The following is a 16,849-nucleotide window of genomic DNA, read 5'->3' as shown; positions in this document are numbered from 1 at the left end:
CTGGCAACTGTTTAATGCTGCGCGCTAAGCTTCCCTTCAACTCAGACCCAAGTGTGAGAAAAGTTGCTTTTCTCTCCCAGTTGATGTGATCAATGCTCTTCAGCTGCTGGGTAACCACAAGAGAATTCTCATTTTTGAAGCTAAGAGATATATGATATTTTTAGAAATGTTATAATTAACTAATAATTATTATTAAATAATAAATCAATCAAAATATAAAAAATTAAATAATATATATATATATATATATATATATATATATATATATATATATATATATATATATATATATATATATATATATAATATTAATAATAATTCTGGGATTAGAATTAGAGGGTTTCCAAGTAACCAAAGTCTGGAAATTACATATTAAGACAATTTATCGACAAAAATATCAATAACAAAAATAAATAAATATAATTAATCTAAAAATTGTCAAAAATACTTTAAAAATAAGAAAATTAATTGAAAAATACGTTTATATAATTGGTCCCTTTGTTATTATGATCAAGTAAGCGTTGTAGTTAATAAATAATAAATGTAGATTATAAAAACAAGTTAAGTCACTAATTAATTAGAGATTATTTTTTATTATAAGTTATAAGACAATTTATTAATAGATAGTAATTGATAATAATTTAAGTAAAAAATAATAATTATTTCAGTTTTCATTTGACTCAGATGTAAACATGGTGGAGCTTTTAATCCAAGAATTCCATTTGTTCATCGGTTTTATGTTAATTTAAGCCATAATAAGCCAAAAATGGCATCGACCCGGAAGTGATAATTAAGACAACACTCACTCTATATTATGGTGAGTTAAAATACGTAATAAGTTAAGTTAATCAACTAAAATAAGTGAAATAAGGTAACTCCTATCAGCGTTATTGAGATGTGGTTGACTGTCAGTGGAAACTATTATTATTTTTACTCATTCTCTCCTGATTTGATAATAATTGAGAGAAGGAGGAAGACTTGGTGGAGACAACGTGAGAGGTGAGGTAAGGACAGGGGGTCCGACTAATTACCCAAATATAGCCGGAATGAAGTCAAATAATGGTCCTACATGAATAAATCGGACTGCCAATCACTTCTCGACTAGTATTTGGTGTCACACAGTCACAAAAAATTGGTAAACTTAATTTAATCTGAGTTAATAGAGCAAGTGCTTGTACCTAACCTAACCTAATCTAACCTAACCTAATCTGATCTAACCTAACCTAACACAACACAACTCAGATTAAATTAAGTTTTCCAATTTTTTGTGACTTTGTGACACCAAATACTAGTCGAGAAGTGATTGGCAGTCCGATTTATTCATGTAGGACCATTATTTGACTTCATTGCGGCTATATTTGGGTACATTTGGGTAATTAGTCGGACCGCAAAACGGGTAAATGGATCAACCTTGGTAGACATTTTTGGATTTTGTTAGGATGAGGAAACCCCCAGTAAGAAGCCAGCTGCCTGTGTTATGGGACCCACGTGGCTGTAGTCTCCGCTGGAAAATACTATTTCAAGATCACTGCTAATTTTTTATTATTAACAATGAATCTATCCATATAAAACAAAGAAGTATGTCTGTATGTGTGTTTGTTTGTGTGTCCACACGAGAATCTCGGAAACTACTTTACCGATCTGTAGTGATGATGGATGGTGTTATATATAGTGATGATGAATGGTGTTATATGGAGTGTTGATGGATGATGTTATATGTAGTGATGGGTGGTGTTATATGTAGTGATGATTAGACAATAAAATAATAACAGTTTAATGCTAAAAAAATATACTTTGCTGTACTGTTGTAGTGAAAAACATGGTGGAACTTACATACACCATTAATGGACTATTGATGGAAGAAGAAGTTTTGGGGATTGAACAGTGAGACAATGCGGAGCCTCCCGGAGGGTGGCGTCCTACCATGGCCTAGCGAATAAGCGTTTCTGCTAGTCTAAAATATAAATAAATTATTGGAACTATTTCTACTGGTGGCAGTATAATTAAGTGAATACAGTACTGTATTAGTACTGTACAGTACAGTATAAATCGCACTTAGGTTTGTTGACAGTTTAATTGATAATATCTTGAATGACAATGTTTGTGTTTCTTATGAAATTAATAATTAATTTAAATTTTCTAAACTCGACGTATACTGTATCTGTTTCAGGCTAAAGGAATTTGGCGATCACTGTATGAGACATAACCAGTGATAATGGCGGGAAAGGAAGATCATGGAATATGGGACATGTTTGCCCACTTCAACAAGAAGTTCTTTTGGGGTCAGCTTGGCAAAGTTAGACTCAATTGGAGTCCAAACATGACATTGTATGTTGATAACACTTCTAACCTATTATAGTACTTTACAGTAGTGATATCTCTGTTAGCCGGAACAGTTGGTGCAGAGCACTTCCGGGAATGAGAGACTTCCGGGTAATGAGACGGCTCTCTCAAAGCCGGAAAAAATCCTTCATCCCCGGAATTTTGTGTAACGGAAAAAAATTCTCGTAATCTCCAGAAAATGCACTTGATTTCCATCTCTAAAACCCGGAAAAAAATCCATCCCTGGAATTTTCCGGCTATCGGAAAAATTTTCTCTGAATTTTCCGGAAAATGTGCCCCTCGGAAAATCGTTCTCTGGCCGGAATTTTCCGGAAAATTCTGGCTTTGGGAATGATTTTCTGAGAAAATCTCAATTCCGGCTATCTGAGAGTTCCGGTTTTGAGGGATTCCGGCTAACGGAGATATTATTGTACAGGTAGTTGGTTATACAGTATGTGGAGATGGTTGATGGGGTATAATAGATTTGGATAAAATGTTATCAGTAGCTAATAATTTCTTATACAGTATTAAAGTATACAGGTGATCAGTGATACCTGTGAGACCCATACCAGAAGGAGACTTGCAATACAAGCGTCTTTCTCACTCATTTAATTTTAGATAGAATATTCAATCTCATTTGATGCAGTGATTGTCTTGAGGACCAGTGAGACTTCATATCACGGGGGCAGTACTGCTGCTGCCTTTATGTGGGTCAGCTGAGAAGATTAGTGTTACTCTATAATTAATTGTTCATAATTCAGTTTATTACTGAGATGTTAGTGTATACCAGAGTTATATTGACAGTGTTGAGAAGGTTGCAGTCAGTGGTATTTCATGAGGCTATAGTCTGCTAAATCACTTTGAAAGTGTTAATGGTTTATTGTGAATCTTCTTACTGGAGCATTGATATAGTATACTGTACGTATTAGTTAAGAAAGGGGCTAACATATCCTGTTCATGGGGACCTTAGGTGTACCACTTGAAATTAAGAAGACACATGTCCTTTTTGTATCTTGCCAAACCGTGATCATTATAAGAGGGTCAGGTGATACATTTGTGTGAGCAAGAAAATTTTTTTGAACCAGTGTGTTTGTATGTAAACATTGCACTTGTCTAGACACCAGGTCATGCCTATACACCAACTGACTCTTTAAACGTTATGATGTACTGTACTAATGTTTTGGGTCTGTCCATGATAATATGTATTGTGCAATAATTAAGTGTGATTCTGTAATTGCATATACAGTATTATACTGTATATAAGACTCACTGTATCCAGTTGTCATGTAGGGTTTGTCCCATTTTTGGTTTCCCTCCTTTTACATCCTGTTGACAGGATTGTGTGAGTGAATATGTTAACCTATTCTCCCCTCTTGCACATTTCATTTGTAATGATAACTATTTTTGCAAATTTAGAATGCCTGGTGGCAGTGTGTGTACATACATCCACCACTTACCACCCACAAGAGGCTCTTAAGACCTCGGACATGTCACCATTTTCCAGTGAGCTCAGAATTGAATGAAAATTCAATACAATTTATGTTGGTTGTAGAATTGCATAAATGATAAAGAATTGTGTTCCATTTAAATAATTAACACTGAATATGCCATATGTGCAGTTTTTTTTTTTTTTTTTTTTTTTGCAAATTTTCCCCTTCCTGTGGGCACCCATGTCCATAATCATTGATATTGCTCACTTGAAATACTCCATTTGAATGACCTGTAACAGTGTCACCCAAGAAACACTTGCACATGACCAAGAGAAGCTTTGTCATCATTTATGTTATTTTCTCAAAATGACTACCGTCAACAGTTGCTGGGAATAATACTGTACAGTACAATAAGTAACTATTACATTACAAAGTTGCAAATATACCTACACATTATATTATACTGTACAGAACAGGAGGTTTGGACCACACTGTTTATTATTTCATATATTCTGTTTAATAATACAGTAGTCATGTGTGTATTACAGATGTGCAGGAAAGACATCATATAGTGAGAGAGGACATTCACATTCATCATGCAGGATCCTCCTCAGTCAGCCGCTGTTATCCCAGAGGCCCCGCAGTGACACAGTTAACACCCTTCTGGTTAGTATTAAGTAATACCTGCCATAATACTCACAGTTGAAACTCTCAGGTTCACACATCTTTGGGATAAACAATGTGACAAAAATAAGAGTTTTGTGAGGTAATGTCTAACATAGAATGTGGGTACAATAAACCTTGGAACAATGAACCCAATACAGCTACTCCCCAACTTACAATCACCCGAACATATGACTGCCTCGGTAGTACCAAAATTTTGTCAAATGACGTATTTTCGAGTCCCAGTGTCAGTGATTGCGCTGTGTACTGACAAAATTTTCTTTTGTAATTCACTTTAAAATGGCTGGCAAGCTTAAAAGTGAGAGTTTTGTGGTGCTGAGAAGAAAAAGAGACACCCATTTTAGATTTTCTAAGTGTTATTTAAGCATTTTCGACTTACGACCTGGATTTGGGTCCCTAACCCCGTCGTAAGTCGGGGAGCAGCTGTACTGTATACCAGGTACTGTACATACAAGGCTTATGTTTGAACTTAAAGATCATAAACACAGATTATCAAGTACACAAAAGAGACATAATACAAGATTAGAAATGGATGTATGGTAAGTATATCAGGTAATACAGTAAGGCAGTCCATGAGTTAGGAAGCTTCAGTTTACTCACCACCCAATTGAAGGTAAACCCTGGCTTAAAGTGCACACCTATGCCCCAAGTGACATCCTTGTACTGCTGCCAGGAAAAATGAAGGAGATAAGTTTTTGGCTTAAATTTCATCTCTACCAATTTAGAACAGAACAGATCAGTGGCCACAAAAAGCAAGCAGTACGGTACCTGTACCACTAATGCTTAATTATACAGTACAGTAACTTGGAAATTTCAGGATCCAGCTTTTATTTTTTAATCAGTTTCAAATTTTTGTGACATAAGAGGTCTGTTGCCTCTGTGATTATCAAGCAAATTAGTTTAAACTTTCATTTTTATTTGTGTTTTTTCTAAATGCTTATAACCAATTAACTTAGTGTGACAGAATATTCCATTGGAAGCTTTCATAACAAATTATGATAGATCACTGTTGTATGTTCTTGAGATGTTGCCCAAAAGATGTTAGATCATGGATGTACTGTAGTATTGAAGGAGTTAAAGAGTTTGAATTTCTTTGGTGTTTCAGCATGAGATGATCCACGCTTTCCTGCACGTGACACAGGGCCTCAACTACCGAGATAGTCACGGGCCAGAGTTCAGGAAGCATATGAAGAGGATCAATGATTCTGAAGGTTCAAAGATAACTGTAAGTCATATAAATACAGAGTTCATAAGTAAAACAATTAATGCTCATAAGGTCAAACACTTAGAGGGAATTCAAATTTATTTGCGCACAATAGCGGGAAGAGGGAACGGAGTGGGGTGGGGGGGGTGATCATTGCTATGGGTTAGGCAGAGGCAGTGTCCCAGCTGGGCTATGTTGCCATGGCATGGGTTGACGCCAAGCGGTAAGCATCTATACAAATGGAGGTTCTGTTAAATTTCCTTTTAGCTTTTCCTCGACGGTTTTAGCTGCATTTTTTTTATCTAGATTGTATACAAATGTTGCTTTAAGTAGCACAATTGTTAAATAACATATGAAAGGTAGGTGGTATGGTTTATGAATGCTGGGAAAGGAGGCACAGGGAGTTGTGAGGTTGTTTCAGCCTTTTGACTTGCTGTGTAGGCCATTACTTTACATCTGGGATAGTATTCCTTATATTTTGTTTACACAGTACGTATCTGTGCTTGTTTTTCAGTGTTTTATGTTAGTTTTGGATTTGTAGTAGTAACACCTAGTGCTCACCCTACCACTCCAGGCGAAGCTGTCAGCCATGTGATGGTTATTTTTAAATTCATAATTTGGGGAAGATATACTGTACGTAATTTTCTTTATTTCTTTCTTTCTTTATTATTTTTTTTCTGTTACATGCACTCACAATCTTAAGTACAGAATGTGTGAGAAAATAATATTTATCATAAGGGAATAAATGTTTTTTGTGTGTTAAGACTTCACAGGGGAGGGGGAAGTTGGGGGTCTTGGTTGTCTCCCGTGTGTAGTGAAACGATTCACAAATTTTTTTGTCCAGCAGCCAAATAGGAATACTGTACAGTATTTTTTGTTTTGTTTTATGTACTGTATTGGTATTAATTTTATTTATTCCTCACATTTACTGAATAGGAGTTGGTTACTGGTGGGAATTTAGTATCAGAGTTGGTAACACTGTTCATAGCGTCAGCTGTTGCAGTGGTGGTCTTAGCCAAGACGCTTTGAAGTGAAACTGCTGCAAATTATGTCTGGGATTATACCTAGTATTTCTCAAAGGCTGAGATCGAATTATAAAAAAAGGTAAATGAGAAACTCAAGACTTTTTTTTCTTTTTCTTTTTTTTTACCAAAAAATCAGGGGTTAAACTATATATAACATCTGTTTAGACATGAGTATATACTGTATGGTAATTCCCAGAGGAAAAGTGTTTCCCCCTTGAAAAAAAAATGCATACAGTATTTTTTTTTCTTAAATACCCGGTATGTCACAATAGACTTTCAATAACCTGAATCAGAATCAGGAATTGAAAAGAAATAAATATATTTGTTATTGTTGCTGAGGATTTTTAAAGCTGTGTTTCATGATTTCTCCAATTTTAGAGTTATTTAAATAACAGTACTTTTTAAGGTTCAATTCCACTTTATTTAAGCTGGCTTTGGTGCCCATGAGCTGTTCTAGACAAGCTTTGGTGCCTGTGAGCTGTTCTAGACAGGCTTTGGTTATCCAGATCTGCATAGAATGATTCTGTTCCCTCTGTGGAGTTCTCCTTGGGTTGATCACCATCTTAATTAATAGTTGAGTTGGATTAAAACAGACCACATATTTTCTTGGTGAAATCTCACATGTTAGCTCCCAGAATTGGTGTTCCTTCTTACCATGTATTAAGGGCTAGATTTAACTTCTCATTTTGTGTCACTTGTCAGGTTACTTGTTGTGGTGGTCAATTTGTTGTTCTTTGTTATGGTCTTCATTGTCCAGTGTTAAAAGGCTAATCTTCAGAGTATTGCCCTAAACTGTAAGCCTTCAGTGGGCCTATTCACGAGTCATTCTATCCAGGCTTAGTTATGGGTATATGATGGCAGGATCAGTCCCATATATAGCCAGTGACTTGTTTATATGTTGCTTTATTTACTGTATATCACTGGTTGGGGATTTTTTTTTACAGTACTGTAATCCTGTTTTTTTTTTCTTCCTGTTAGATATCTCACAATTTTAGAAAAGAAGTAGATAAATTTCGCATCCACGTGTACCGATGTGATGGTCCATGCACTACGAGGCGTCCATATTTTGGCCTTCTTCGTCGAGCCATCAAGCGACCCCCTGGTCCAGGTGATAAGTGGTGGGCTCGACATCAACAAGAGTGTGGTGGTACTTTCCGCAAGATTGAAGGACCAGGAGCTGACCCTCTTGCAGGTTCAATAACAGACAAAGTCACAAAACAGTTGAACCAATCCAAGATGTCCAATTCACCCAAAGTCAGGGGAATTCATAATAAAGCAACAAATAGCACTCGACAGTGTCTGAAGTCAAGTGGTACTAGGAAGAGTTATGATGAAGATGAAGTATTACAGAGAATAAAGAGGAAATATTCAAATGTTAAAAGATCAATACTCTTGTCAAAGAAAGAAACAAAGAAAGCAATTTCTGTTAATCAAGAAAAAAGATGGAAAAAAGGAAAAGGATGTATCCCTGAAGTGGGTAATCCTGTTAATGGTAATGTGAATTACAACTACATCTCAAAGATACCACTGAAGCTAGAACTCAAGAAGTACTTGAATAGATATCGTGAAGCAAAGAGTATGGAATCTCAGGACTCTCATGTGCCTCGTGAATCTAAAGTCACCAATCCAAGGGGGCTAAACTATGAGAAGTACTTAAATAGATTTTGTCGAGCCAAGAACACTGAATCTTGCGTGTCCTCAACGAGTAATGTAGACAGTCATACTTCTTCTTTGCCTGTGACCCTGAAGGATAGCACCTCAAGCTGCCCCATCTGCAACACACTCATTCCAGCGACAGAATATGACCAGCACCTACAAGAATGTTTTGGTGATGACCTGGATTTAGAAATGGACGAATCTTTTGAGGAAGAAAAATATCTCAAAATAGATCATTCACCAAAAATAATGACAGAAGCAAGTAGGAAAGTAGGAAATGACTGTCATCAACAAGGGGTTAGAAAATGTCAAAACTGTGGCTCACTTGTTTATGATGCAGAGTTGACGTTACACCTTAAATACTGTATGTAATGATTCAGGGGATGAAGACACTAAGTGAACCTTCAGCTGCGGGTGATGGAGAATGTTCAGCTTCATCCATAAAGCTGTGGATGATGTCACTTGCCCATCCTGCATTCAGCTTCATCCATAAAGCTGTGGATGATGTCACTTGCCCATCCTGCGTGGAAAATGTTAAAGGAAAATACACCCAGGAACATCTTAATGAATGCTTAACTTTACCTTTGGGGGTAATTTTATATACAGCATCACAATAACATCATTAAAATTTATTGTTAATTCTGATTTGAAAGACTGGTATTGTACTGTATTAAGTTAAATTTATTTGAAAGAGAAAGTACAGTAAACCTTCGTGATAATGCACTAATTAGGGGGAACCATGGTCGTTGAAGCCGAAAATTCTGTTATAAAGAATCGTTTGATAATATCCGATAATTCCCTGAGTAAGATGCAAACAATCCATTAACCAGAGGGACGGTCTGAGAGGCTTTACCGATTCTCAGTTTGAACCCGTCACCCACACTATAAACAACACCTCCCCCGTCACCCACACTATAAACAACACCTCCCCCGTCACCCACACTATAAACAACACCTCCCCCGTCACCCACACTATAAACAACACCTCCCCCGTCACCCACACTATAAACAACACCTCCCCCGTCACCCACACTATAAACACAACCCCCCGGTCACCCACACTATAAACACCTCTGTTGTACTTCACTGGCTGTTACTTTATGTATTTTTACTGTATTTTATTTTTATAGTTTCATATTCTATATTACATATTAGAGAACAGTTCTTCCAATTAGTGTTTATGCAGTGACGAACTATTGGACAATTCTTCAGGATAACAAACTCATGTTCATTATCTTGAGGTTTGGTGTGTCCGTTATAATTGGGTTTCATTATATACAGTGTCCGTTATACCGAAGGTTTACTGTAGTTATCATTCTTCTGACTTGAATAAGGCAAAGGAATTTTGTGTTAACATTATTCAGTTAGACACCAAGAAGGTTATGTTGAAATTGTCTAGACTAAGGTGTCAGATGTATCACTGCCCTGTCATCATCTGAATTCTTTGTTGTATCAACACATATTTAATTATTACATTATTGTCTTTTAACCCTTAGGCTCCGGGTGACGTTGCAGAACGTCCGCCTATTTTCCCACCATTTTTATTTATTTATTTATTTATTATTATTTTTTTGGGGGGTGGGGGAATATATATTTTTTATTTATCCCCACGGGGGATACTGCCAACAGCACCCTAACCCGGGACTTAAGGGTTAAGATGTCACCCTGCCTGTGTGGAAAATTTCTTATAGCAAGGTTTCTCTGACAAAGAGCATCTTTGTGTGACAGCGTACATTTTATTTCACTGCAATGAAAAGGCTTCGGTCCAAAGAATTATGTTGTTTTAAATATGTTGAAGTTACTCTATTTAACCCTAAACTTAATAAAATCGTATGGCAGTAGCCAGAATAAAATGGGAAGTGCGTGACACGCGGTGAAAAGGTTAATGTTATGACTTCAGAGTTTATTGTGGATTTGCAGTGAGTATAAATAATGCAAGGGCTGAAAAGGTTCATTGTAATTATTTACTTAATGTAAGACTGTTCATTCAACCAAAGTTGTGAACAAACTAAGTCCCAATATCTGCAAAGGTTACCAGTATATCCTGTGAGCTCTCAGCATCACATGTTTAATATTGACATTACATATGATAATTTAATTTCATGTTAAATTCAATAATTTACTTTTGATAATAAATATTAGGTATCCATTTAAAACTGACCCTTTTCTCACAAATTAATTCATATTATTACTTAGTAATAATCACTTACTTGCACTCTTCTCTTCTGGGACGAATTTTCACCACACAGCTGTGTATTACCAGGATGTGGGACAGGGGAAGGGGGGAGGGGACGCTTGCATTCCACCAATCATTTCCCTAATTCCACCCTTTGGAAAGTACTGTAGTGAGCTTATGACATTGCCACAGTTATGGTTTCTTTTGTAATTCTGTTCATGAAACAGTTTTGCTTAAAATTTCAATGATAAGCTGGAGTGGAGAGTTACAATTCATTTGTTTTATCGATATATATGCTAAACAGTACACATCCACATCCCGCAGGTGTGGTTGTTCAATTTTATGCAGATTTAGTTCCTTTACTCTTCTAGTGAGTGAATTATAGTTTTAGGTTTGTTTATGGCTCACTTAAATTATTGGGTGTGGTGAGAGAATGACTTGGTTCCCCTACCACTCTTCCCAGTTCACTCAGTACTGTATGTGCATCATGGTTCCTGCATTGGAGACAATTTCACATAACTAATTTCTGATAAGAATATATGGTTCACTCTGACTTGAAGTATTAAGCACTCTCGGCCTTTATCGAAGGCTATAAATAGGGTTTGGTAACTGATTCTGGAGCCTTTTAGCACCTACTTATCTCTCTTTGGATTACAAGAACCACCTAGCAAAGGTAGGTATTAAGCCAGATGTGTAGGATTGACATAAGTCCCTTTCTCTGGCAGAGCCTGTAGCCAGGCAGCTTTGACCCCTCAGAATAAAAGGTGGTGCAAAGTTTGCTAATTGGTCAAATATGACTTGTAAAAAGACCTCCTTTGTCCAGGTGACAGCTGTTGAACTTGATCTTCATTTTATGATGAGGGTATTTGATGTATTTAAATGGGATAATGAATAAACTGTGGCTGACTTAACTTGATTGTCTGAGGACAGAATTCTAGAATAAATACAGTAGCTTGTATTATGAGAAGCTGTTGGGCTGCTGGCCTTGTCAGACAAAGTGGTGTTGGGACCAATTGGTTTCTTGACAGCTCAAGTGATTGAACAGAACCTTTGCAATCCCTTGTTATTCCTTTGCTGCTAATAACTAGCAATTTGAGTTCTTGGCATTATTACCAGAATTTGAATAAGTGTTTATGTTTCTTTTATCATTCATAACATAATTGTTTCTCCCTGAAGTATTCAGAACCATAACTCTTGTTGTGTATTTTCTAGAATGACTGTTTATGTTCATAAGGTTTGTGTAATGATTATTGAAAGTTTTCAGTTTGGTAAACAATAAATCAATGTTGTTAGTTCTTGAAAATTGGTATATAAAATCCTGAATTATCAGTAACTTTTATTTAATATTTATTTTTGACACCTGTTTACCAGTATCAGGTGTTTGTACCCCACCTCTTTGTTTTTGCAGCTGAGCCAATATATTATGTCTTTCCCATAGAGCATTTAGCCATTCTCTAGCCTCTTGTGACCAGTTCAAGGTCAGATGAACACCATATAGGAGTAGTAATTGTTTATTGTCCATTCCTCTACAGGTCTTAGGTACAGTAGTGATGGGTTTGTGGGGGGTAACACACCCACAACTTGCACGGATAAAAAAACCTACAACCTCATTTAGTGAATAAGACAACTATCAGACCCATTTTACATCTCCCAATTTTTATATCTACTGTAGTAGCACAGTTCATATGCATTTATGCAAATAAGTGGGTGTAGGATCTCTGCTGGGTTGGCTCCCCATTATCTGACAGTGACTTACATTTGTATTGTTACTTGGAATCCATATCAATTATGTTTAATTCACTAAGTGTTCCTATATGATTACAAATCATGAAAATTACTTTTGATTTCAAGAACTTGCATATTCATCATAAATCTACATTGTCTCATCTGGACACTACTGCAAGTTTGTGTTCAGCCCAATGCTAAGTGTTTTGGTCCTGTAATTTCTCAGAGCATAGTTTAGCTTATCTTTTTATAAAATACAGTACTGCAATCTTATGCTAGATGTGGGATCTGCCCGAGGCAAAAAAGAGGCATTTCAATTCCTTCAGAGTTATCCAGCTTGGAATTTCAGTAATGTAGCATGTTTGGTCATCAAATCTGTTTACTATATAACAGGATCTTTCAGGGTTTACTGTGGGCTTCTATATGTTCAATATTTGAACACTGGATTCCTTCACAAGGTATGAAAGTGGCAGCCTGGAATTAGATTAACCCTGGCTGGCATTTGGAAGGGTTGTCTGACTACCTGGAACCCCCTAGTAAGCAGGCTGTCTTATGAGACCCACCTGATTATAGGCCCTGCCAGAAAAAAGATGATTTCAAGGTCATTCCACTATAACTGAGATTCTGTTCCAAAGTGGTTGGCACTGAGAATCATTTTGGTCTTGGAAGTTTAGGTTATCCGAGGTGTGCACTACTGATCTGGAACCTATGTTAGGTTTCTACATTAACAGGCATCACCCATATCTGAGTAACCTTCTCAGTGCTCTGGGTATGGCAGGAAGGTGTGTGTAATCCTTTGTTAATCACTAGCCACTACTTAAGAAGGATTTTACCTGTGTTCTAATCCCATAGAGTAGCTGACTGCATAAATATTGGTCACTCTGTATTATCTATAATGAAATGAGATTTCAGGATCAATCCACCACTTTGTGCCTAGTACTGTAATATATTCCATGCGTACAGACCCACTCTGGCATTTTAGCTAAAAAAAATTAAAATGTTTCATGATGCATTAATTCTGGTAAAGTTTAACTATATACTGCAGACTAAATATTACGTTAATTTGGGGGGAATAAAGAAATCAAGAACCACAGTTCACCGAGGTAGTAGATCAAACCAATACAGCCTTTTATTAGTCTTCAGAACACAAGCACAACTCTCACTCTCATCTTAGTTACCATATCTATAGCCCTGGTTTATTGCCTTTGTATTTTCTTTGTAGATTCTTACCTTCAGTATGATTTATATTTTACAGTAATATCTCCGTTAGCCGGAATCCCTCTTAACAGGAACTCTCCGATAGCTGGAATTGAAATTTTCTCGGAATTTTCCGGAAAATTCCGGCTTTGGGAACGATTTTCCGAGGGGCACATTTTCTGGGAAATTCTGAGAAAATTTTCCCAGTACAGTATAGTCTGGGTTTACGCGGATATTTTTTACGCGTTTGGCCATTTACGCGGCACCTGTCCAGACGCGCCAATTATTAGTTATGCGGTACATTCCTTAATTTACACGGCAAGCTGCTGGTTGCTGACGTCAGACTTGTGCCGATGACGTCGCGGACTGTGATTGGGCCACGTATCCTTACCACCCACACACCCCCTCTGCTGCGAGCTGTGATTGGTCTATTTAACTTTGCTTGCCCTGCCACCAGGGGTGATGACCTTGACTGCTTCAGTCCCATTGTTTCCCGTCTCCGCGTATACTCCCTCGTGCCCGCCCACCACACCCAGCCCAAGTCAGTGATAGTGATAGTGAGGATGTGGACTGTGAGGGGTTTGACAAGGAGGCCCTGCTAGCCTCTGTGGTGGATAGTGATACAGGTGATACAGGTGAGGGCCAATAATAATCTGCCCTCTGCCTTGGAACCAACCCCCCCCATCCCCGTGTGCCCAGCCATCTCTTCTACTAACGTAAGTGTTAAAAAACCTAATGTTATTGATATTTCTCTTAAATATTAATTGTGTGCATACCATCATGAAATTAAAATGTTATTTTTACTACAACGTACGTTTTGTGTTGGAAAAAGGGTTGTCTGGCGGTCGGCCCAGTCTCTATTTCAATTAATCCCATATGTTCTGTTATTTTGTTTACGCGTTTCGCGTTATACGCAGACCTCCACAGGTTGAATTAGCCGCGTAAACCCAGACTATACTGCACCCAGAAAATTCCGGGGATGGGGAATATTTTTCCGGGTTTGAGTACTCGTTACCCGGAAATCTCTCATTCCAGAAAGTGCTCTGCACAAATTGTTTCAGATAGCAAAGCTATCACTTTTGATTCAGAGTAATGCACCATATATGCTGCCAGAATCCTTACAAAGGCTGCTATTTTCCTGCTTATTTTAATCCTTTACATTATAATTTAATTTGGCTATGTTCATTAAATATTTGGTGAAAACCCTGTATGTATTGTATTGCATTATATATCATTTAACATTCAACTTAATACAAGTCACTTACATTTATGTTGGTTTTGCATCAATCAGATTCACCCAAACACAAGTTTTCTTTTTACAACCCAAATTTTGTTTATGCTGGGCTAAGGTTCACACACGTGGATGTTTGTCGTGCTTTTCATTTTTCCCGCATGGAACTCATCTTGAGAAAATATCTTATGTATCAGAATATTTGTCCTACAAGCTGACTTGACTTCATATTTTTACCACCAATAATGGCTCCCTCAAGAAGCCTGAGATGTTAATACAGGTACTAGAAACTACCTTAACCCTTTGGGTGCTGGAGGTTTTCTTAAGCTGAACAAAATTTTCTGGCTTTAGCTAGAATAGAATTATTATGTGTGGGAATCGCAGCAAAAGGGTAAAGATGGAGATATTGAAGTCTTGAACCATGGTACTCGGCACACATGGTTGATCTGACTCAGTACCCATTAACCCATCTGAGCAGCTGTCTTCTCTGCTCTTGTGTTCCTGATAAACCAAAACTGCCTTCTCCTCTACAGCCACATACAGTAATACTGTACCCCATTGAAAGTTCGGGATACGTTCCTGGAGAAGAGAGCTTTTAATGGGGTCATTGTAACATACAGTACAGTACTGTACTGTACTTGATATGGAGATCCGGTCCTAACCGTGTTATTTCTTATTAAAGAGTTATACTTTATGGTTTCATATAGCAATTGCTGCACTTAGATAATTGATGAAAGACTAAACCAGGGTACTGTATGTGCAAACAATACACAGCAATATCTTTCATTAAATGCTTAAAACACTTGTTGTGGTAAGCACCAACGCTCTTGAGTGACGACAACAGAGGTAGGTGATTGATGTCAATAAATGTCTCTGTTGCCAGTCCCTTCTCCTTCCTTGAGGCAGTTAAAGATGCTTCTTGCTTTCTATATGATCATAAACCAACTTAAAGGCATGTGGTGCCAAGTCTAGTCTTCAATAAACAAAAATGGCGGTTTGCATCCAGTTCATTTGAATTTGCTATTTTTTACTTTTAAACTTGCCATTAATAGAAAAAAGCCAAGAGCTTTAATGGTGAACCAACTTTCAGCAGGGTATAATTTTTTTCTTTTAATGTGCACTTGGCCCCATTTCTTAATTATTATTTTTTACAATAAACAACTAAATTCATATTTTAATAAATTTATTTTTCATGTCTGAGACTGAATTATAACAATCAAGTCAGATAGATGGATATTATCATTTGATGTTAATTAATCTTATGATTGTCCCATCTTGTGTGGGTGATGGACTTGCTTGCTTGAATACCTATTTACCGAATGGCCACCCACTAGAGGTGACCATGCCGAGGGAAGGAGGCCAGTGGCCCGTGTAAGATCCCTCCATTGTTTTTGATAATTTTGTGAAGGGTTATTTTGAAGCCCAGCTCTGTTCTTGATTCCACAGCTTGAGCTGGTAGACCTTTCCATAGGTCTACCAGCCTCTGTGTGAAAAGTACTGTATTTCCTTGTGCTGGTATTTTCTGACCCTTTCAGGATTTTGAATGTTTCATAGAGCTCTGCCTTATTGTGCTTTATCTGAAGGTTTGTTAATCCCAAGACCCTCAGTCTACAGGACTATATGTTATTAAACTCACACCTATAACAAAGACTGCAATGAAATGCGATACATTAGCATTGTTAAACATCATTGACGGCCCAGTGCATATGTACTGTGTGTTTACACTTATTGCCGCTTGATTATTAGCTACTATATTAGAAATTACCGAAACAAAATCATGTTTACATTGAAAATTTCTTCAGTATACTGTATAAACATACACTAGCCAGCAACAACTTTGTGACTTGAAGTGGCAGTGTTAGTAGGTGTGTATATCATTGCCCAAATTTACTGCGTTATGTATAAGGCATTATAACAGTAGATCAAACCTAAAGATTACAACCGAAAACATTAGTTTTAAAGAATACCTAAGCAAAAAAAAAATACTGTAACAATATCTTATGTACCTTTACATAAGGTTGGTAGATGTGACAGAATAATTTGTTTGGCTATTTTTTATCAAAATATGATCATTCCACATAGCAAAATCATAGTCTCAAATAACATAAAATAGTAACTCTTTCCCTCCTTTCTTGTTAGGATTGAGTAACAAAAACCTTGTATCAAGATATATTTTGTGGGATTAATGAAAATACCATA

At 37.0% G+C, this 16,849-nt stretch overlaps 1 protein-coding gene across 3 annotated transcripts; it reads left to right on the top strand.

Annotated features, from left to right (window-relative positions):
* The first annotated feature begins 695 nt into the window (after window positions 1–695).
* On the top strand, window positions 696–11,934 carry LOC121862099 (DNA-dependent metalloprotease SPRTN-like). Of its 3 annotated transcripts, XM_042360081.1 has the most exons (5): window positions 696–817; window positions 2,171–2,328; window positions 4,301–4,418; window positions 5,542–5,661; window positions 7,644–11,934. In XM_042360081.1, exons 2-5 carry the CDS (start codon window positions 2,216–2,218, stop codon window positions 8,691–8,693), a joined length of 1,401 nt encoding a protein of 466 aa, XP_042216015.1. In that variant the 5' UTR covers window positions 696–817; window positions 2,171–2,215; the 3' UTR covers window positions 8,694–11,934. The 3 variants fall into 3 exon arrangements, with proteins under 3 accessions (XP_042216015.1, XP_042216017.1, XP_042216016.1); XM_042360083.1 differs by lacking the exon at window positions 2,171–2,328; XM_042360082.1 differs by lacking the exon at window positions 2,171–2,328 and having other exon boundaries at window positions 4,284–4,418.
* Window positions 11,935–16,849: the final 4,915 nt, after the last annotated feature.

The sequence above is a fragment of the Homarus americanus genome, unplaced genomic scaffold, assembly GCF_018991925.1.
Source record: "Homarus americanus isolate GMGI-L3 unplaced genomic scaffold, GMGI_Hamer_2.0 scaffold25013, whole genome shotgun sequence".
In the NCBI taxonomy this organism is placed as follows: Eukaryota; Metazoa; Arthropoda; class Malacostraca; order Decapoda; family Nephropidae; genus Homarus; species Homarus americanus.
This window is presented reverse-complemented; position numbering and strand designations above follow the sequence as displayed.

Bases quoted from the DNA above. Each gene is read 5' to 3' on its own strand.
- LOC121862099 (XM_042360081.1), top strand. From the start codon at position 2,216: ATGGCGGGAAAGGAAGATCATGGAATATGGGACATGTTTGCCCACTTC. The intron at 4,419-5,541 runs GTTAGTATTAAG...TTGGTGTTTCAG, and splicing joins ACACAGTTAACACCCTTCTG to CATGAGATGATCCACGCTTT. The intron at 5,662-7,643 runs GTAAGTCATATA...TCTTCCTGTTAG, and splicing joins CTGAAGGTTCAAAGATAACT to ATATCTCACAATTTTAGAAA.